Source organism: Acipenser ruthenus, chromosome 28 (genome assembly GCF_902713425.1).
Source record: "Acipenser ruthenus chromosome 28, fAciRut3.2 maternal haplotype, whole genome shotgun sequence".
Lineage (NCBI taxonomy): Eukaryota > Metazoa > Chordata > Actinopteri > Acipenseriformes > Acipenseridae > Acipenser > Acipenser ruthenus.
In genome coordinates this window covers 21641010-21659441 of record NC_081216.1, presented here as the reverse complement: position 1 = coordinate 21659441, position 18432 = coordinate 21641010, and the positions used below count along the sequence as shown (strand labels likewise).

The 18432-nt window shown below is 47.5% G+C and overlaps 2 protein-coding genes across 3 annotated transcripts; both read left to right on the top strand.

The window, feature by feature from the left end:
* The first annotated feature begins 493 nt into the window (after positions 1 to 493).
* Positions 494 to 3881, top strand: LOC117434940 (large ribosomal subunit protein P2-like). Of its 2 annotated transcripts, none has more exons than XM_034057672.2 (5): positions 494 to 597; positions 1747 to 1870; positions 2518 to 2566; positions 3353 to 3451; positions 3760 to 3881. In XM_034057672.2, the coding sequence occupies exons 2-5, from the start codon at positions 1748 to 1750 to the stop codon at positions 3834 to 3836; spliced, it is 348 nt and encodes a 115-aa protein (XP_033913563.1). In that variant the 5' UTR covers positions 494 to 597; position 1747; the 3' UTR covers positions 3837 to 3881. The 2 variants fall into 2 exon arrangements, with proteins under 2 accessions (XP_033913563.1, XP_033913564.1); XM_034057673.3 differs by having other exon boundaries at positions 534 to 601.
* Positions 3882 to 5894: 2013 nt separating this feature from the next.
* On the top strand, positions 5895 to 18426 carry LOC117434920 (patatin-like phospholipase domain-containing protein 2). Its single transcript, XM_034057650.3, has 9 exons — positions 5895 to 6635; positions 9113 to 9345; positions 9791 to 9856; positions 13836 to 14045; positions 14169 to 14229; positions 14620 to 14796; positions 14964 to 15096; positions 15199 to 15321; positions 15477 to 18426. The coding sequence occupies exons 1-9, from the start codon at positions 6449 to 6451 to the stop codon at positions 15757 to 15759; spliced, it is 1473 nt and encodes a 490-aa protein (XP_033913541.3). The 5' UTR covers positions 5895 to 6448; the 3' UTR covers positions 15760 to 18426.
* Positions 18427 to 18432: the final 6 nt, after the last annotated feature.

Genomic DNA, 18432 nt, shown 5'->3' with positions numbered 1-18432 from the left:
CGCACTGACGCGTCTCGTTATAGAAGGCATTCGCTGATACATTGACAGTTTGAACTGGCTCAAAAATACTGCCACCCGTTCTTTCTGTGTCTGTGTGTTTATTAAAATGTGTTAACGGACAGGGCGCCTGTTTTTAATACTGGATAGCGAATGACTCGGGTCCTACACATTACAATGTAGTAATAAACACATTCAAAGCATAGCGGGTGTTTAACGTGGGCAGCAGACCTACACGGGCGGGGCAGCCACTAAAACAGCCCCAGAAGGTAACCAGCGCAGACAGCCCCATGACACGGTATCCACACGCCGGCCATTTGGGCTCACATTGCACGATGTACGCGATTGGACTGGAACCGCAACGACGCGCGGAATTCCAGGTCTGATCCAATCAAGTGCGGCGTTACTGCGTGGTTGGAAGACAGAGTGGTGATTGGCCTCAACGCCCTGGAGAGGGGTGGGGTTGGGTGGTTACCTCGTCCAATAGAGTCGCGTTTTGTTGCGTTCCCCGAGTCCTTATTGCACTTCCGCTGCGGGTGCCCGCCCCTTTCCGCTCCGTATTGACCGAAGGAGTGCACGCGCTCTCCCTAACACTGCAAAGTAGGTGATTAAAAAAATTAAAAATATGTATACATATCTCTTAAAATGTACAGGTCGAGTCAGTAACCCCCTTCCACACAAACACGCCGAGTTTGAGAGCGGACGGGTTGCTATTTGTTTTGTTTTAAACCTGTTTGCGGTGCATCCGCCGCCAAGGCCCTCCGTGATCCCCGGTCTCTCGTTGTGTCTAACCCTGCGCCACGTTTCATCAACACACACAGCTCGGGTGTACAACACACCGTGGCGTTTAGCTGTTGCTTACACTCCGTGCCAGTTAACAGTTATATAGCAACTCATTGTGTATTTTATTGGAGTGGATATGTGTATTTATAATCTGTAATTGAGTACGCGTTTCATGGCTGCCGGTGTATGCAGGTCGGGAGCCGACGGATGCTTTTAATTGTATCGCTGTTTATGTAATAATAAATAAAAAGATGGCATTTGACCTGCACACACCGGCAGCCATGAAACGCGTACTCAATTACGGATTTTATATATATATATATATAACGAAGAAGAGTAACTCGCCTTTTAGTAATTGCCAATTCAAATACTGATAGTGAGTTTTAAGTTTTATTTCATCGAGTGTTTCTGGTGATCGAGTGTTCTGTTGGCTCTTAATTCTCCTCGGGTTTAGAAGAGCTGTTTACTGTTTTTTTTTTAGTTCTGTTGGTTTGTACACGTGTGTATAAATTACACCACTAGTATGACATACAGTTGTATGCTGCTGGGGCAGTTTACAAACAGCGTGCACTAGCCCAATTGGAACAAAACGACTTGAAAGCGGACCTAGTACGTTATTCATGTGCACCAGAACGCCCACGCCCTGCGCTTATCGCATTGTTAGATACTTCACTGTGTTTAAGACCTGGACAACGTGTCATTTCTGGTAGCTGTGTAGAAAACTGTATACACTAAGTAAAAAACGATTTCTGCACGTGCAATAACACTCTGCAGTCTTCAGATATCCTGAATCTGTACACCTCGATGCCTGGTTTCACAGACCCTGATTAGCACTAATCTTGCACAAGATGATGCTGCTTCAGGTAAAGCAGTCCACAAACTGGGGTCTGTGAAACCAGCCGCTGGACTGCGTAAGGGTTCCGGGCTGTTGTCCTTGCTGTGCTCACCCGCTTGTCTCTCCCGCAGGATGCGTTACGTAGCTGCTTACCTCCTGGCCGTCCTGGGCGGCAAAGATGCCCCCAAATCTGGAGACCTGAAGAAGATCCTGGAGAGCGTGGGCATCGAGGCGGATGATGTGCGCATGGACAAGGTGGGCAGGACCGGCGCAGTTTCGTTTTGGGGATTTTAGTTCGTTCACTCTGTGCCCCCAGGCAGGGCAGGGCCAGCATAGGTACATCTCAACAGCACGAATACAAAGAGAGAGACCTGAATAGACCATACTCAATACAACATAATAATAATTCAGCAATTCCATCACTCCATACAGATACTCCAGAAATAACTGTTTGAAAGCAGTCCCTGCATCAGAGTGCTGTAACGTGGACATGTCTGCCAGCGTTGTGGACTTGAACTAGGCATTTTATTAACGTCCTGAAAACTGCTGCTTTTAATCTCTCTCTTCTAGTATTCTTAAAATACAAATGAACTATTGTTTGATTACTTCTCTAGTAACACGTCTGTTTTACTGAACTTTTAGTTGATTTAGTTGAAGGAACTGTTGTTTGAATAGATCAATTTGAGTGTGTTTGGGGTGTGGAAGGTGGGCTGTGGGGGCTGAGCTGACAGGAGCGTGTGTTTGGGGTGTGGAAGGTGGGCTGTGGGGGCTGAGCTGACAGGAGCGTGTGTTTGGGGTGTGGAAGGTGGGCTGTGGGGGCTGAGCTGACAGGAGGGTGTGTTTGGGGTGTGGAAGGTGGGCTGTGGGGGCTGAGCTGACAGGAGCGTGTGTTTGGGTTTCAGGTGATCAACGAGCTGTCTGGAAAGAAGGTGGAAGATGTCATTGCCCAGGGTGAGTCTGAGGAACCAGGTTCTACATCTTGTGGGAGAGACAGAGCTAAATTCAGAAGCACTGAAAGAAACTTCATGAATATAATGACATCTGTTTAGACTAGAAGTCTTACTCAGTGTCCAGTGTAAATTCAATGATATACATTTTGACTAGAAGTCTTTCTCAGTGTCTTAAGTGTAAATTCAATGATAAATGTTTTGACTAGAAGCCTTTCTCAGTGTCTTCAGTGTAAATTCAATGATAAACGTTTTGACTAGAATTAAGTTTCTTTTAGTATTTCTGCAAATCTGTAAGACTTTGTATTGCATCACATGATGAAGCAGCCTCCCTTCATTGCACTTGAAAGCAATGTGAAGTGACCCCAGCCTTGCTATATACAGGGTGCTGTGGTTACATGACGATTGGCTAGAGCAGGGATTCCCAACCCTGGTCCTGGGGACCCCCTGTGTCTGCTGGCTTTCATTCCAACTGAGCTCTCAATTACTCAGCTAGACCCCTTAATTGAGCTGAACATTTGCTTAATTAGACCTTTTGTAATTGTTTTCAGCTCTTAAGAGTTGCAGAGTTGAAGTTCGCTACAACATTGTAGAAGTAACTTGAACTCTGCAAATGTTCAGCTCAATTAAGGGGTCTAGCTGAGTAATTGAGAGCTCAGTTGGAATGAGAGCCAGCAGCCACAGGGGGTCCCCAGGACCAGGGCTGGGAGTCCCTGCTCTATAGGCGCAGTGCTGGGTGTACACACAGGGTCTGGTTGCACTGTCTCACTGGCTGTGTTTGTGTGTGCAGGCTACAGCAAGCTGGCCAGTGTTCCAGCAGGTGGCGCCGCTGTTGCTGTGGTGAGTTCAGGAGCAGCAGCTGGGAGTGGTGGTGCAGCCCCTGCTAAAGGTGAGTCCTCTCTTCCCTTCCACTCTCCCATCACCAGATACTGGAAGTCCATTAAGTGACTGGCTCTTGAATGACAAAGTTTTGTGATTGCCTGCACTTTCCAGCCCTAATTTATTTTTGCCCGTTTGATGCCCAATTCATTTTTCCCTCTCAATGTAAATACAATCATAAAATACCCAATTCAAGAGTTTCAGTGTCTTGTACTGAGAGTGTTGAAGCTGCAATAGCAGCTGTGATCAGCAGGTGGCAGTGTCAGAGCCTCACATTGCAGTTGGGATTTGACGTCTTCTGTTTTCTGTCTTTCCTAGTTGAGGAGAAGAAGGAAGAGAAGAAGGACGAATCAGAGGAGTCTGATGACGACATGGGATTTGGTCTCTTTGATTAAACAGCTGCGTGCCAGTACCCAATAAAAACGTTTTTCCCACAGACAGCCTCCTCGTTTCAGTCCGATTCTTTTCTGCAATGACTCCTGTGTCTTGTTCCTCTCAGGTTTTGCAGCCTTGCTCCTGGGATCACTTCTAGTCCTTGAAGGTTTTTAAACTGCCAGTCCTAAAAATTCCTCACCTAATTTGAGTCTCTTCTAACCACTAGAACACACTGCCTACCTTCCTCCCAGTCCCTCAGCTCTAACAGCTAGACTATACTCCCGTCCTCCCACTCCCTCACCTCTAATCAGTGGAGCCACACTGCCTCCCTCACTCCCAGTCCCTCAGCTCTAACCACTGGACCACACTGCCTCCCAGTCCCTCAGCTCTAACAGCTAGACTATACTCCCGTCCTCCCACTCCCTCACCTCTAATCAGTGGAGCCACACTGCCTCCCTCACTCCCAGTCCCTCAGCTCTAACCACTGGACCACACTGCCTCTCTCCCTCCCAGTCCCTCAGCTCTAACCACTGGACCACACTGCCTCCCTCCCTCCCAGTCCCTCACCTCTAATCAGTGGAGCCACACTGCCTCCCTCACTCCCAGTCCCTCAGCTCTAACCACTGGACCACACTGCCTCCCTCCCTCCCAGTCCCTCAGCTCTAACCACGGGACTTTCTGTTTCCCCTCTTGCTCGTCACTATTCAGTGTTCGTGTGGATCCCGATTTCTATTCTAAGACTTGGCATTTCAGAAAGCCTCAGCTGGGTCGCGTGATGACTGACGTATCTGTGAAGAGCAGGGAGTGAGAGCCATTCACAGGGACAAGATGCACTAGTTCAGTGCGTTCATAAACACTACGCGATCACTCAAGAACAAAACTGCAACATAGTATAAGTCTCCTGTAGCAGTTATTATCAGCAGCTGTGCTGCTCGTGGTGCCTGGCTAATCCCTGCATGTCACAGAGAGAATCCGAATAGGATAGGAACTGAGACTGGCACTTGCATTTTATTGCAGTTTTCCTTGTGTCTAGAGAGAAGCAGTAATCCAATTGTAATGAAACTTGTTCAGCACAAGTTGGGGTATGTCTGGAGGCGTGACATCCATAGGTTTGTATGGCTTTGTGTGTCAATAACAAGAATAGGATACAGCTATGGGAGTGATGGGTATCCATGCTACCTTGCACTGTCATGAGACTGACAGTACTGTATAATTGCACAAATAGGTGTGTGTGTGTTGGGGAGGCGTGCTTACACAGCAGGTACTGCCTGTGTTTGAACACAGGCTGCTAGAAATGCACTCACATAGGTTTGCTCTGGTCTTTAATCAATTACCACGCTGTGTTACAGAATGCAAAGACAAGAGGTGGACGTTCCTTTCTAGTGTTGCCCAGTTGTTGATTGTATTTTCTGTTTCATTGACCCCAGTAAAAGTTGGGGAATCAGCAAGAATCCTGGCGTGGAGTGAACTCTTAATTCCTGTGTTGGGCAAGAGTCCTGGGTGATTCTAAGAACTGTTTGGAGAGAGAGAGAGAGGGTGGGGGGAGAGGGAACCATTTGGCATTCTTTAATTCTGAGAGAACTGTAGAGTTCAGACGGTGCCAGGAAAGACGATCACTTTTATTTATTTGTTTTTGTTCTTTTATTTGTTTTTTAACCTCTGAAGGAGGGACGGCGGGGTGGGGTCACAGCAATCAGAACAAAGTTATACAACAAAAGGCAGTGACGCGCAGACAGGACAGGTCAGTGCTGGCTAGCCCCGGGGTCAATTACAGTTGTAATTGCGCAACTGGTAATTAATTGCAATTCTAAGTGTTGGTACTTCTCCATCGGAGTGGTAATATAATATATACAGAAGTTATGAGAGATTGCGTCCAGTGTTTTTCAAAATATTAAACCCGGGACTGACGCACACTTGCGAACTGTCAACCCCAATTCTAGCATAAAGTCACCCCTACGGTCAAATGTAGTCCGCTGGGGCGTTGTGACGACGTCATGTATCAAATGAAAATATAACTACCCCCCACCCCCCCACCAATGCCGGTTTTTCCACGAAATCTATACAGTGTTCAGTACATTATTTGTTTACATCGTTGAAGCTTGTCGGAGGAGAGGAAATCGGGAGGAGTAGCCTAGATTTGTGCGCTGATTGGGGCCGAGCGGAATCCGCCACGCCTACAGGGAGCGTGGCCTCCAGGAATGCACCTCCGCCCGGGGCTTGAGTGACAGCGAGCCGGGGGATTGAAAACAACAGCGGGGACGCGGACAGGACAGATAGCGTGAGGATCGAGAGAGGCGGAACAGAGTGAGCGGTTATTAAATATCAGCAGCAGCCGCCGACACATATAAGAAATCCCAGTCGAGATAGAAGCTTTATTCGTTGTTATCGATTTTTCGGTTACTCGGACTGTGTTTGAAAAATGTGAACCGGGTTACGTAAACAATTTCAGCGGCGCATACCGGCGGTAAACCGAAGCGGTGTTCGTGTCAGTCCGGGCTGACTGCTGTGTAGCGTCCTTCTGTTTCCTGCATATTTTAGTTTTTATATTTATATTTGAGTTCTCGTTTTCCGTTTCCCGTATCTATTCCAAACGCCCTGCACCCGTGTGTGTTTCGGCTGGGTGCTTGTGAGAATGTTTCCACTGGACTCCCCTTGGAACATCTCCTTCGCTGGCTGCGGGTTTCTGGGCATCTATCACATCGGAGTCGCCAGCTGCCTGCGGGAACACGCTCCGTTCTTAGTGGAGAATGCGAAAAATATCTACGGGGCCTCGGCCGGAGCGCTCACCGCTTCTGCCCTGGTCAGCGGAGCCTGTCTGGGTGAGTACTGCAGCTAGCACCGGTGTAGGTTCGTGTTAGAAAGTGGTACGCGCACCAAAACCTGAGATTTTGGTACAGGTGCAATCAATTGCGATATGATTTTTTTTTCTTCAAATTGTAAACAGACAATCAATTTCTCTAAAAAAAAAAAAACAATTCACGGCGAACAAGACAAGAAGTCCACCGCACAGTTGCAGAAGTAAAATAAAATGTGTACAAGGCCCAATGTATTGCATCTGGTAAATATTAACATGCTATTTTCTTAATGGTAGAAAAATACGATACATTCGATTAAAAAAGATGAAAGATCGAAAACAGCATAACGTACCAGAGTTGAATGGACGCTTCCCTGCTTTCCTGCAGTGCGCTGAGTACCACTTTAAGGCCCACCTGAAAATAACACTACACGCGGTGTTTTTATTTGATACTTTCAGTAGGATTTGTTTACTGACACCAAGGCTAATGAACAGGCTTACAAGCTCGTTTAATAACATATATACATACATGCATGCATGCCTGCATACATACATACCTACATGCATGCATACATACCTGCATGCATACCTACCTACGTACACACCTACCTACATACCTACCTGCCTGCCTACCTACCTACATACATAAATACATACCTCTCTCAGTAGTTTGTAAGTTTTGACAATTTCCTGTTTTTACTACTTTTTAAGGAAGTGGTAAAAACATTTATCTGCAGGATAAGCCTGCTGGTAAGTGTGACTGTTCCCATTTTTACTGCGACGAAACGTTGTGGCAAAACGTCACAGAGAGTTTACCGGGGAGTTTATCTGAGAGGTCAGGTACAGTGCACTAAGTTAACACACTCAAGTTTAATAACAGTACAAGGCTGTGCATTTTGTCACACAAACTTTGCTGTGGCTGCACAGTTACTGTTAAATACTAAGTGATGGACAGTGACTGAAAACTGTCAACGCCACATCTTAAATATACTGCAGTAGATGGTTTTTATAACAAGTTGATTGGTATATATTTATTTTTTCACTTCTGTGTATCGTTGTGTGCTGTATAATGATCAAGCCGTGACATCATGGTCCAAGTCATAAAATCAAAATGAACCCAAAGGCAATTGAAAATGAGTCATGGAAACGCTTTGCTGTACTGGAGTAAGCAAGTCTTCTATAAGTGTGTGCTTCACCCTCCCCTGCGTGCTGCACAAACCCAGTGTGTTTTACCAGTAAGGCAAGTAGTGATGCCGTAAGTGTCACAGCTGGACAATTATTTCCAGCCCTGCATTGTCTCTACAGTGCTAGGCAGGGCTGTGATCTGAGCCAAATGCTTGACAATGCAGGGATGGAAATAAGACTCCTGCTGCATAGCAGTTTCACCCGTTCCAGGTTTTAATTAAGAGCTTGATTAGCCCCAGTGTACAGGGAACAAGCTCAGGTGTCTTAGTTAACTAGTAGTAAAACCAGGAATGGATCGGACTGCTACGCAATGGGAGGCTTCTTGCCATTGCTGCGTGTTTCTGCTGATGTTTGTGTCCTGGGGAGAGGGTGCGCTCTTTGTTTACTTATCCAAAGCGATCCTAAAATAGCCTATCTGGGAACAAAGGGTCACATTCTGACAATACTTATGAGCTGGCTCGCAGTCCAGTTCATGATACCCAGGGGTCTTGTTTTTATAAGAACACAAGCAGCTGGGATGAGTAATGAAATGATCTCATGATGTCGATCTGGCTCTCAGATCCCTAGTACAGCACCGAGTTCTCTACACTAGACTGTATTGAATTAGCTGGCTCTCAGATCCCCAGTACAGCACTGAGTTCTCTACACTAGACTGTATTGAATTAGCTGGCTCTCAGATCCCCAGTACAGCACTGAGTTCTCTAGACTAGACTGTATTGAATTACCTGGCTCTCAGATCCCCAGTACAGCACTGAGTTCTCTAGACTGGACTGTATTGAATTAGCTGGCTCTCAGATCCCAAGTACAGCACTGAGTTCTCTACACTAGACTGTATTGAATTAGCTGGCTCTCAGATATTGGTGTTTTTTTAGGTAGTTTTGCTGAGTGAACAATTGACTTGTTTGCTGAATGAAGTGAGTGATGCAGCTTTATCACAGGAAACTTTCAAAGAACTGCTGAACTTTCGTATTGTGTATCGGGGGTGAGGAACACGGTGTATTTGTTTTGAAGCCCGTTTCAGTGCTGTGTGTGTGTGTGTTTGTACTGTAGCACTTTCTCTAGCTGACTTGGGTCATGCTGCAGCCTGCTGCTCTCCAACGCAGACAGCAAACTCCCTGAACCGAGCCCAGTCCTGCGTGTTTGCAGGCCAGATTCTGTGGTGGAAATGACTTTGAGTAAATATTGAATAAATTACATGACACTGCGCACGACCTACTGTTGAAATACTGCAGCTAACAAAAGAGGTGCATCTATTTTTCTCTGTCATGTGTCTCTTTTTTAATACGTCTTTTTCTCTCTCGCGCTGTGTCTGTGCAGGGGAGGCTGGTGCGAACATCATCGAGGTTTCGAAGGAGGCTCGGAAGCGCTTCCTGGGGCCCCTGCACCCCTCCTTCAACCTGGTGAAGATCATCAGGGGCCACCTGTACAAGACCCTGCCGGCCGACGCGCACCTGCTGGCCAGCGGCCGCCTGGGCATCTCCCTGACCCGCGTCTCGGACGGGGAGAACGTGCTGGTGTCCCAGTTCAACACCAAGGAGGAGCTGGTGCAGGTGAGCCAGCTGGGGATATACCATGAGATCACACAGGGATGGGGCTGAGACTCCTGCTGCACAGCAACGAGACCTGGGATGGGAGTAAGACTGCTATTGCATATCGATAACAAGACCTGGGATGGCAGTAAGGCTCCTGTTGCATAGCAGTTTCATCCATTTCAGGTTTTAATACAAGCTTGATTAGCCTCAGCGCATAGGTAACAAGCCCAGACTTGTGTATCTTATTAAACTCCTAGTGAAACCAGGAATGGATCACACCGCTATGCAACGGGAGTCTTAAGCGATTTCGACTGGAAAAGACTGCATAGTTTTAGATGTGTCGTAATATTTTTCTATTGGGGTTCATTAAAGACATGACCTGGCTCTGACGCTGTGAAGTGTGGGGCGTTGAAACGCTCCCAGGAACGCTGTGGTGATGGCCGCTTTGTTTGTGTGTTCACAGGCGTGTGTTTGCAGCGCGTTCATCCCTGTGTACTGTGGACTGATTCCTCCAACTCTGCAGGGCGTGGTGAGTCACACGCACGCAGGCACACATGCCAGCACACACACATGCCAGCACACACACACCCACACACACGCAGGCACACATGCCAGCACACACACACACACCCACACACACGCACGCACACATGCCCGCACGCACACACGCACACACGCACACACACACACACACACACGCACGCCCCATGACAGCTCCTTCACCTGTTTCTGTTACTGATCAATAAGTGTCTTGTTGGAACGGGATGGGGGGGGGGTCATTATCCAGGCACTGTTCATCACTGTAGGATAAGGAGCGGTTTGATTTTTCAGCCCGTTCCAGGGAAGGCTTCAAGGTGTGCATTCTGATCTGGTGTTCATAACTCTATACACCGAAGAAGGCACTGACCTGCTTGACTTAAAGCAATAGCTTTATCTATGAGAAGTCTGTATCAGTTCTCATGCGATTGACAGCAGTGCTATCAGCCTGCGTTGCACATACCAGTAACACTGTAAAACAATAAGGAGGAGACTGCATGCATGGTATCGATTCAGATACAGCACTGCAGTGAGCATTATACATGGGGGGGGGGGTGCTGGTCCACCACGTGGATCAATATGGATCAATTAAGGGAACCTTTGGCCAACACCACCCCTAACCCTTTCACGGCTCTGCGTAGCCTACGCTTTAGAAAACATGCAAAAATAAAGGTTGTAGTTCTGTATAAGATTGTATAGGATTCTTCAAATGTGATTAGTTTGGGTTTCTGGAGCGGCATTAATGAAAAGCGACATCGAGGATCCAGTTAGACAAGAGAAGCAGGGTGCTGGGAGGGAGGGAGGGAGGGAGGGAGGGTGTCAGCCAGGCCATTGAGTGCTCAGTGGAGCATGTTTCAGTAGCAGGCAGCCTCACCCCACATCTCTGCGTGTCCTTGTCCCAAAACCAGGGAAGTAAGCATTGGCACCATCGCCGCTGAGCAGCGCAGAGAGGCTGGAGGAAACCTCTTTAGAACGAGGGGGGCTTGATCAAGCGCTTCCAGATCTCTTCAGGATGCCAGTTGATTTATTTGGGGGGATTTAAAAAATGTTCACATGTTTATCTTAATACAAATATCTCGTTCAGTATTGGACAGAAATGCATCCGAATTCACACGCACCTTAGTTATCCTGTTTGGAGACCTGCCCTGATTTCTAAGCAGTGAAGTAGGTTTTGGGGGGGAAAGCGATTTAAAAAAAAAAAAATAATAATTTTTTTTAGGAGCCATGTGCTTTTTGTTTTCAAAAAAGGACTAAACATGTTTAATATGTAATGGGTAATCTTGACCCCCGGCTTTGACTCGAGTCGCACCTTTTCTGCCACTGTGTGTGCGCGTGTGCTTCATTCCTAAAATGCAGCCAACTACAGGAATTCAGGACTCTGACTGATTTTTCTGCTTAAGTGACCTTCCCCAGGGCTGTAACCGAGCCACTGTGGAGGCCTGGCAGAGGGCAGAGGGGAGAGGGGGGAGGTGGGGGGAGGCGATGACTCCGTTTTGTAACCTCCCCCCCAGGAGGATCCTGTTTTTTTCTGTTAGGACACATTGTTTCAATTGAAACAGGAAGTTACTTGTTGTGTAAGACGCTGTGGCAAACAAAGCGTGTCGTGAAAGAAGAGCAAAACATTTATAAACGCGTGGATCGAAGAACACAGACCCCGAGGGAGACACTTCAGAGGAAATGTTCGTCCACACGAAGGAAGTCTCTTTAGTTTCAGGCACGCTCGTTTCCCTGAACATGGAACCTGTCCCCGAGTCTGGGGTTCGCAGGGTATTGACAGCGCAGGAGAGCTGAGAGCTTTAGAGCTCAGATGTGTCCACTTTATAAGAAACAGCCCTTGTGGGTGACAGTGTTTTGTCTCTCTCTCTCTCACACAGGGACAGAGTGTTCTCCTACATTATCAACAGCAGCTGTATGTTAAGTTATATTGCTTAAGGGTGCCCTTGACCCCAAACTGAGTTATCAGGAACTACAGAAAAAAAACTGTGTCCTGTCCTCAGCACGGGCTGCGTTGCTTTGTAATCCTATTCCCCAGTGCAGCCTCCTTTTCTGTTTGGAGGGTGTTGTTTACAGCACTGTGTCCAGATTTCGATTGGAAACAACAGCAGCAGCAGTAAGTGAGAACAAACATGTAAGCGATTCTCAGAAACAGAAGGGGGGGCTGCTGGCTTTCTGGGCTGTTGTGAAAGAAACTGTTTAATGAATCATGTTTCGGATGAGAGACACATATAGAGACACATATACAAACAGAGACACATATGGAGACACATTACGCATTTACAAACACAGAGACACATAAAGACACAGATATATATATTAGACACATACTGTACAAATAAACACACAGATACATACAGATAGACAAGCAGAGACCCATGCATACTAAAAGCATGATTTTGTGTCTTTTGTCTTTACACCTACGTTTTGTGTTTGTTTCAAGTTTGACTTTGGTTTTCACTTGCAGTATTCAAGCACAGTGTGTCGGGAGCCTGCTGCACTTCATACGTTTGCAAGACGTTTAAAACTTCAGGGCTTGAGTTTCGGAAAAATAGTTAATAAACTAATAAGTTAGCCAAGGTTGATTTTATTTTTATTTTGTATTTATTTATTTATTTTAATTTGGAATTGGCAATTATTTTTTCTCGCTTTCTCCCCAATTTGGACTTTATTTTTTATTTGAACCCGGCTCACCGCTGCCAACCCCATTCTGACTCGGGACAGACGAAGACGGACACACGTATCCTCCGTTTCTCTTCACTCTGCAGGCCTGCCATGCAGCCACCTCAGAGCTACAGCGTCGTAGGACCACACAGCTCTGGGCAGCTTACAGGCAAGCCCGCAGGCGCCCGGCCAGTCTACAGGGGTCGCTGGTGCGCGGTGAGCCAAGGACACCCTGGCTGACCTAAGCCCTCCCCACCCGGGCAACGCTCGGCCAATTGTGCCCTGCCCCCTGAGAACTCCTGTCCACCGTCGGCAGTGGAATAGACTCCACACGGAGTGCCTTTACTGGATGCGCCACTCTGCAAAATAAGATCAGTAGACTAGCCCCACTCTTAGTAGGTTAACATCTGACTCAAACTAACCTTTCTCTAAGAGTTTGAGAGTGTGCGTGTGTGTGTGTGAGAGAGAGAGAGAGAGAGAAAGCGGGGCGGGGGGGTTAAAAAAAGAAAAAAACAACTGCAGTCATTCCTAAAGCTGTGTGCTGTGAGTGCTGGCAGGGTGCAGAGGGAGCCCCTCTGCGGCGCTGAGCTTATCCAGATAAGAGCTCCGTGCACTGGCTGCCGGGAGCTGAGAACTAGGGGAAAGGTCTCTCCTTCTCTCAGCTGCACCGCCCATTCACTCTGCCTCACATTCACGCTGCCTCTCGGGAGCACGGACAGGGAGAGAGGGGGAAAGCCCCGCTGTATAAACACTACAGCTGGCCTCCTGTTTTTAACATGCTTGTATTTGACAATGGTTGAACTGCTCAGGGTTGGGTGCTGCTGGGAGCTCTGGTGCAGGTATATAAAGCTCTGGGTTGGGTGCTGGGAGCTCTGGGTTGGTTGCTGGGAGCTCTGATGCAGGTATGTAAAGCCCTGGGTTGGGTGCTGGGAGCTCAGGGTTGGGTGCTGTCTCTTTGAGAGTTGCAGCACTGCTCTGTCTGTACTGAACCCGAGTCAGAGCTGCGGGGGGTTGGGTGTTGAACACACGTGAGCGCAGAGGCGAATCTCGTGATGCCAGGCAGTGACCTCCGTCTCTACGAGTCACAGCGACTGATCCGTATCCCGTCCAGAGGAGTCTTCTCAGAAACCGTGTGATTTTCTCTGGGGAATAGTTAGCAAGCCTGGTGGCAAACAACGTTCACAAGCAGAAACGACAGAATCGTACAGAATGTGCTTCCCAGTAGGGCATGAAACGAGCAGGAAGATGAGCCTTGGGTAATAATAATATTCAAAAGTGACCCCCCCTCTCCTCCCCTGTGCTCCTGTTCTCAGAGGTACGTGGACGGAGGGATCACAGATAACCTGCCACAGTACGAGCTGAAGAACACCATCACTGTGTCCCCCTTCTCTGGGGAGAGTGACATCTGCCCTCGAGACCCGTCCACCAACATCCACGAGCTGAGAGTCACCAACACCAGCATCCAGTTCACCCTGACCAACCTGTACCGGCTCTCCAAGGCTCTGTTCCCTCCGGACCCCCAGGTACACTGCACTGCACAGACTGTGCTGTACTGTATTACACTACACGGCTTACGCACTGCACTGTGTTCACCTGCTTGATGTTCTCATGTTTTGTTTTCTCTCCTCTTGCTGCTGTGGCTGCAGGTGATGAAGGTCATGTGCAAACAAGGCTACAAAGACGGCCTGGACTTCATCAGGAGAAACGGTGAGACGGTCTTAGTTTCTGTCTGTCTCTCATTCCAGTCTCTTTCTGTCTCTCTGTCGGTACAGGCAGTAAGAGCCAGCAGTCCTGTGTATTTTATACATGCACAGACATGTTGTCCTGCTGCTGGTGACTGCCTGTTTTAAAAACCTTGCGTTGAAAATATGTTTTTAGATGGCTCTCTACTGCTGCCTTGTGGCTGCTTGTCAATTTACAATGCATTTGGTTTAAAAAAAATAATACATTTTTTTTTATTTATTTATTTATTTAAAGCATGATAATCTAGTAAATGCAGATCTAGTGTTTTCCAAACCTGTGCCGACCTCATTTATTTAAAAAAAAAAAAAAAAAGTTTGTTTGTAACCCCTTGCTGTCTGTCTGGTTTAAATGCAGGGCTGCTGCAGTTCAGGCTTCCTGTGCAGGGCCCCTCCCTGCTGAGTGCAGGGGAGGAGGAGGGGATGGAGGAGGAAGAGGAGGAGGAGGGGATGAAGGGAGAGAGGCACGTGGTCGCTACCAGCTCCAGCATGGAGGATCACATCTTCGAGCACCTGCCTCCCAGACTGCATCGAGGTACAGGGGAGAGGAGAGGGGGAGAAGCGAGCTCTTAATGTTGCGTTTGTTTGTTTTTTTTTTCTGCATTAACTACAGCAATGCTTGTTAGACTTGTCACCTGCTGGGGTCAGGCACCGTGCATTGCTGACTCTCTGCTCTCTCTGTCTCTCTGCTGCCCCCTGCAGCTCTGGTGGAGGCCTGCAGGGAGAAGAGGAGTCTGTTCCGCTCCATGTCCAACCTGCTGCCGGTCAGACTGGCCTCAGCAATGATGCTGCCCTACACCCTGCCGCTGGAGTCTGCTGTGTCCTTCACTGTGAGGTACAGAGCCAACGAGGCCTGTCTGCTTCTCTCTCTCTCTCAGGCTGTCCCGTGTATTTCTAATTCCCAGTGTAATTGTGTCGTTGTTTCCCCGTCCCCCAGGTTGCTGGAATGGCTCCCGGACGTCCCAGAGGATATCGAGTGGATGAAGGCGCAGAGCCGCAAGGTGCTTCACTACCTGCTGAGAAACGCCAAGAAGAGTCTGAGCCACCACCTCTCCACCAGGTCAGCGGAAAAAAGACTTTCATTATAAACTCTATGTACATAGATTAAAAAAAGGAGATGACCTGTTTCTCTCTTTCTCCCCTATATATACAGTATATTTATGTGTGTTCTTGCCCAGTGCTTGACCATGTCTCCTCTCCCTCTCCCCCCTGCAGGCTGTCCTATCACTTGGAGCTGCGCCGTTCTCAGTCCCTGCCCCTGCCTGTGGGCTCCGGGGGCTCCAGCGAGCTGCTGCAGGGCTGGGTGCGGAACAACACCTCCGTGATGGACCTTATCCTGAAGGTGGAGGAGTACCAGCGCCAGCTCCTCCCGGGACTGTTGTGCATCAACCTGGACATGCAGGCCTCGCTGTGCCACGAGGGGCTGGAGATGAGACCCCTCAGGCCCTCCCTGCCCCAGGACACAGCCATGGCCACCCTTTCGACAAGCACTGCTTAGGACAGACACTCCGCCTTCTAGGACCCCTGCATCTCTTCAATCAGGCAGTACCCTGGACAACCTGAATACCTTTTTAAGACCCCTCTTGTCTTCCAACAGGCACTGTCCTAGATAGCTAGGCCTTCTGGGGCCCCTGTATTTAATCAGGTACTGCCCTGGACAGCCATGCTTTGTAGGAGCCCTGTTCCTTTTCCATCAGGCACTGCTCCGGAGAGCCACCCTGTCTTCCAGGACCCCTTTAGTATCCTGATCCTCTGGGTGTACTGGTTAGACCGAATCGGAAACCATTCTGAACTGGTCTAGTGCTAGGAGGCAGTACTGCGTGTGTGTGTGTGTTGAATCCAGCGGGGCGTCCCGGGTGAAATCGGTACCTTCCATAAAAAATAAAAAGCAAACAGTAGACTTCCATTCTGTAGGAGTAAAAGTGCAGCTCTGACAAGACAGAAAAGGCTGCAGGTGTCTCTGAAGTTATTCATTACAAAGAGAGAGAGAGAGGAAGGGGGGGTCAAATATATATTTTAAAAATCAAGAAAAATGATATATTTTATATGTAGTATGAGAGCAGTGGAGTTTTGAAGTGGCCTAATGGTGGATTAACCAAATTTGTGGAATAATAATAATAATAATAAAAATAATAATAATAATGATAATGAATGTGAAAATAGACTTGCAATGGTATAACCACTAAGGACTTCAATACCTCCGTCTGTCGCTCACTTATTAACGGTAACAGTATATTTTTCATCTCAAATTTTTCCCTTTTTAATAAAATGTACTCCAAGCTAGTCAAAGAAATGGCTCTCGGAAGGAGGCCACATTTTTTTTTTTTTTTTTAAATGTATATATAAAAGACACACAAGTTACTAAAGCTGATCTTTGGAGTTCCGTGATCTCAAACCAAACCCACCGATTTTACTGGATTCTTTTGAATCTCCAACGAGTAACGCAGCAGGAATTAGAAGAGCAAAATGATATGACAATATAACAAACAGGACTAACTTCCCCTTGTGTGTGTGATGCAGTCTTCTGTGCTGGGCTCAGCCTCCCTTGTGTGTGGCGCTGGGCTCAGCCTCCGTTGTGTGTGGCGCTGGGCTCAGCCTCCGTTGTGTGTGGCGCTGGGCTCAGCCTCCGTTGTGTGTGGCGCTGGGCTCAGCCTCCCTTGTGTGTGACGCTGGGCTCAGCCTCCCTTGTGTGTGGCGCTGGGCTCAGCCTCCGTTGTGTGTGGCGCTGGGCTCAGCCTCCCTTGTGTGTGACGCTGGGCTCAGCCTCCCTTGTGTGTGGCGCTGGGCTCAGCCTCCCTTGTGTGTGGCGCTGGGCTCAGCCTCCCTTGTGTGTGGCGCTGGGCTCAGCCTCCCTTGTGTGTGGCGCTGGGCTCAGCCTCCGTTGTGTGTGGCGCTGGGCTCAGCCTCCGTTGTGTGTGGCGCTGGGCTCAGCCTCCCTTGTGTGTGACGCTGGGCTCAGCCTCCCTTGTGTGTGGCGCTGGGCTCAGCCTCCGTTGTGTGTGGCGCTGGGCTCAGCCTCCCTTGTGTGTGACGCTGGGCTCAGCCTCCCTTGTGTGTGGCGCTGGGCTCAGCCTCCCTTGTGTGTGGCGCTGGGCTCAGCCTCCCTTGTGTGTGGCGCTGGGCTCAGCCTCCCTTGTGTGTGATGCAGTCCACTGTGCTGGGCTCGGCTCTCCTGGTTTAGATGCAGACTAACCCTGTCCTGACAGACTGTATTTATAACTGACCAGCATTACCTCAGTGTTCAGATCCTGTATAGAATCCATGTGCCAAACTAAGCAATGCAATCTCTTACACTGTAGGTATTATTACTATTATTATTACTATTATTATTACTATTATTATTACTATTATTATTGTTATTATTATTATTATTTCTATGCAAGTGTCAATTCATATCCTAAACGTTCTGCCTCAGTCTTAATTTTCCAAGTTGAGGACAGACTACACAACAAAAACAGTATTAGAATATCTATTTATTTATGTAAATATATAACTTGCGCATTTAGTTTGAGCTCATGTATATTCAGGGTTCTTCAACTGCAACAAAGGGGGGTTGGGGTGAGTTTATTTTTGTCATTTCAAAAGCAATCTCTTGATTTTAGTTTGTGTCTGAGTTTTGATTTGCTGGATTAAGGAGGTTAATTTGATACAGCCATCTGGTTTTTATGTAAAGAGAGAGAGAGAGAGAGAAGTGAAATAGTTTGTATCGGGTGGTGATGATGTTGCATTAAAATGAGCAGTGGATAGCACCCTGTACTCTCTCTGTGTATTGTACTGGAAGTGCGAGACAGAGAGACACACACACACTGACAGAGACAGAGACATGCATTTCTCTGCAGTTGAAGGTTGCACAAGATTCTGTTAAATGTGAAACAGGCAGGTGTTTATCTATCTATCTATATATATATAATTTAAATTTATTATTTGTGTTGAACTATCTTTGCTACCCAAATTGAGCCTTTCTGTTTAAATAAAATAAAAATTAAAAATTAAAAAAAAAAAAATCTATTATGATGATTTATTAAAAGTTGTTATTTTCTAGGTGTGTTCAGCCTGGTTTTTGTGTGATTGTAATTGTGGTTGTGTTTATTTTACTGTTTGTGTTTCAGCTGTGTATAACACTGTACTGTACTGTGATGTATTGTATTATAACCGTTTAAACGAATCCTCT

Excerpts from the sequence above, each read along its gene's own strand:
- LOC117434940 (XM_034057672.2), top strand. The coding sequence starts at position 1,748 with ATGCGTTACGTAGCTGCTTACCTCCTGGCCGTCCTGGGCGGCAAAGAT. Across the intron at positions 1,871-2,517 it reads ATGATGTGCGCATGGACAAG|GTGATCAACGAGCTGTCTGG; the intron begins GTGGGCAGGACC and ends TTTGGGTTTCAG. Across the intron at positions 3,452-3,759 it reads TGGTGCAGCCCCTGCTAAAG|TTGAGGAGAAGAAGGAAGAG; the intron begins GTGAGTCCTCTC and ends TGTCTTTCCTAG.
- LOC117434920 (XM_034057650.3), top strand. The coding sequence starts at position 6,449 with ATGTTTCCACTGGACTCCCCTTGGAACATCTCCTTCGCTGGCTGCGGG. Across the intron at positions 6,636-9,112 it reads GGTCAGCGGAGCCTGTCTGG|GGGAGGCTGGTGCGAACATC; the intron begins GTGAGTACTGCA and ends GTGTCTGTGCAG. Across the intron at positions 15,097-15,198 it reads GCTGTGTCCTTCACTGTGAG|GTTGCTGGAATGGCTCCCGG; the intron begins GTACAGAGCCAA and ends CCCGTCCCCCAG.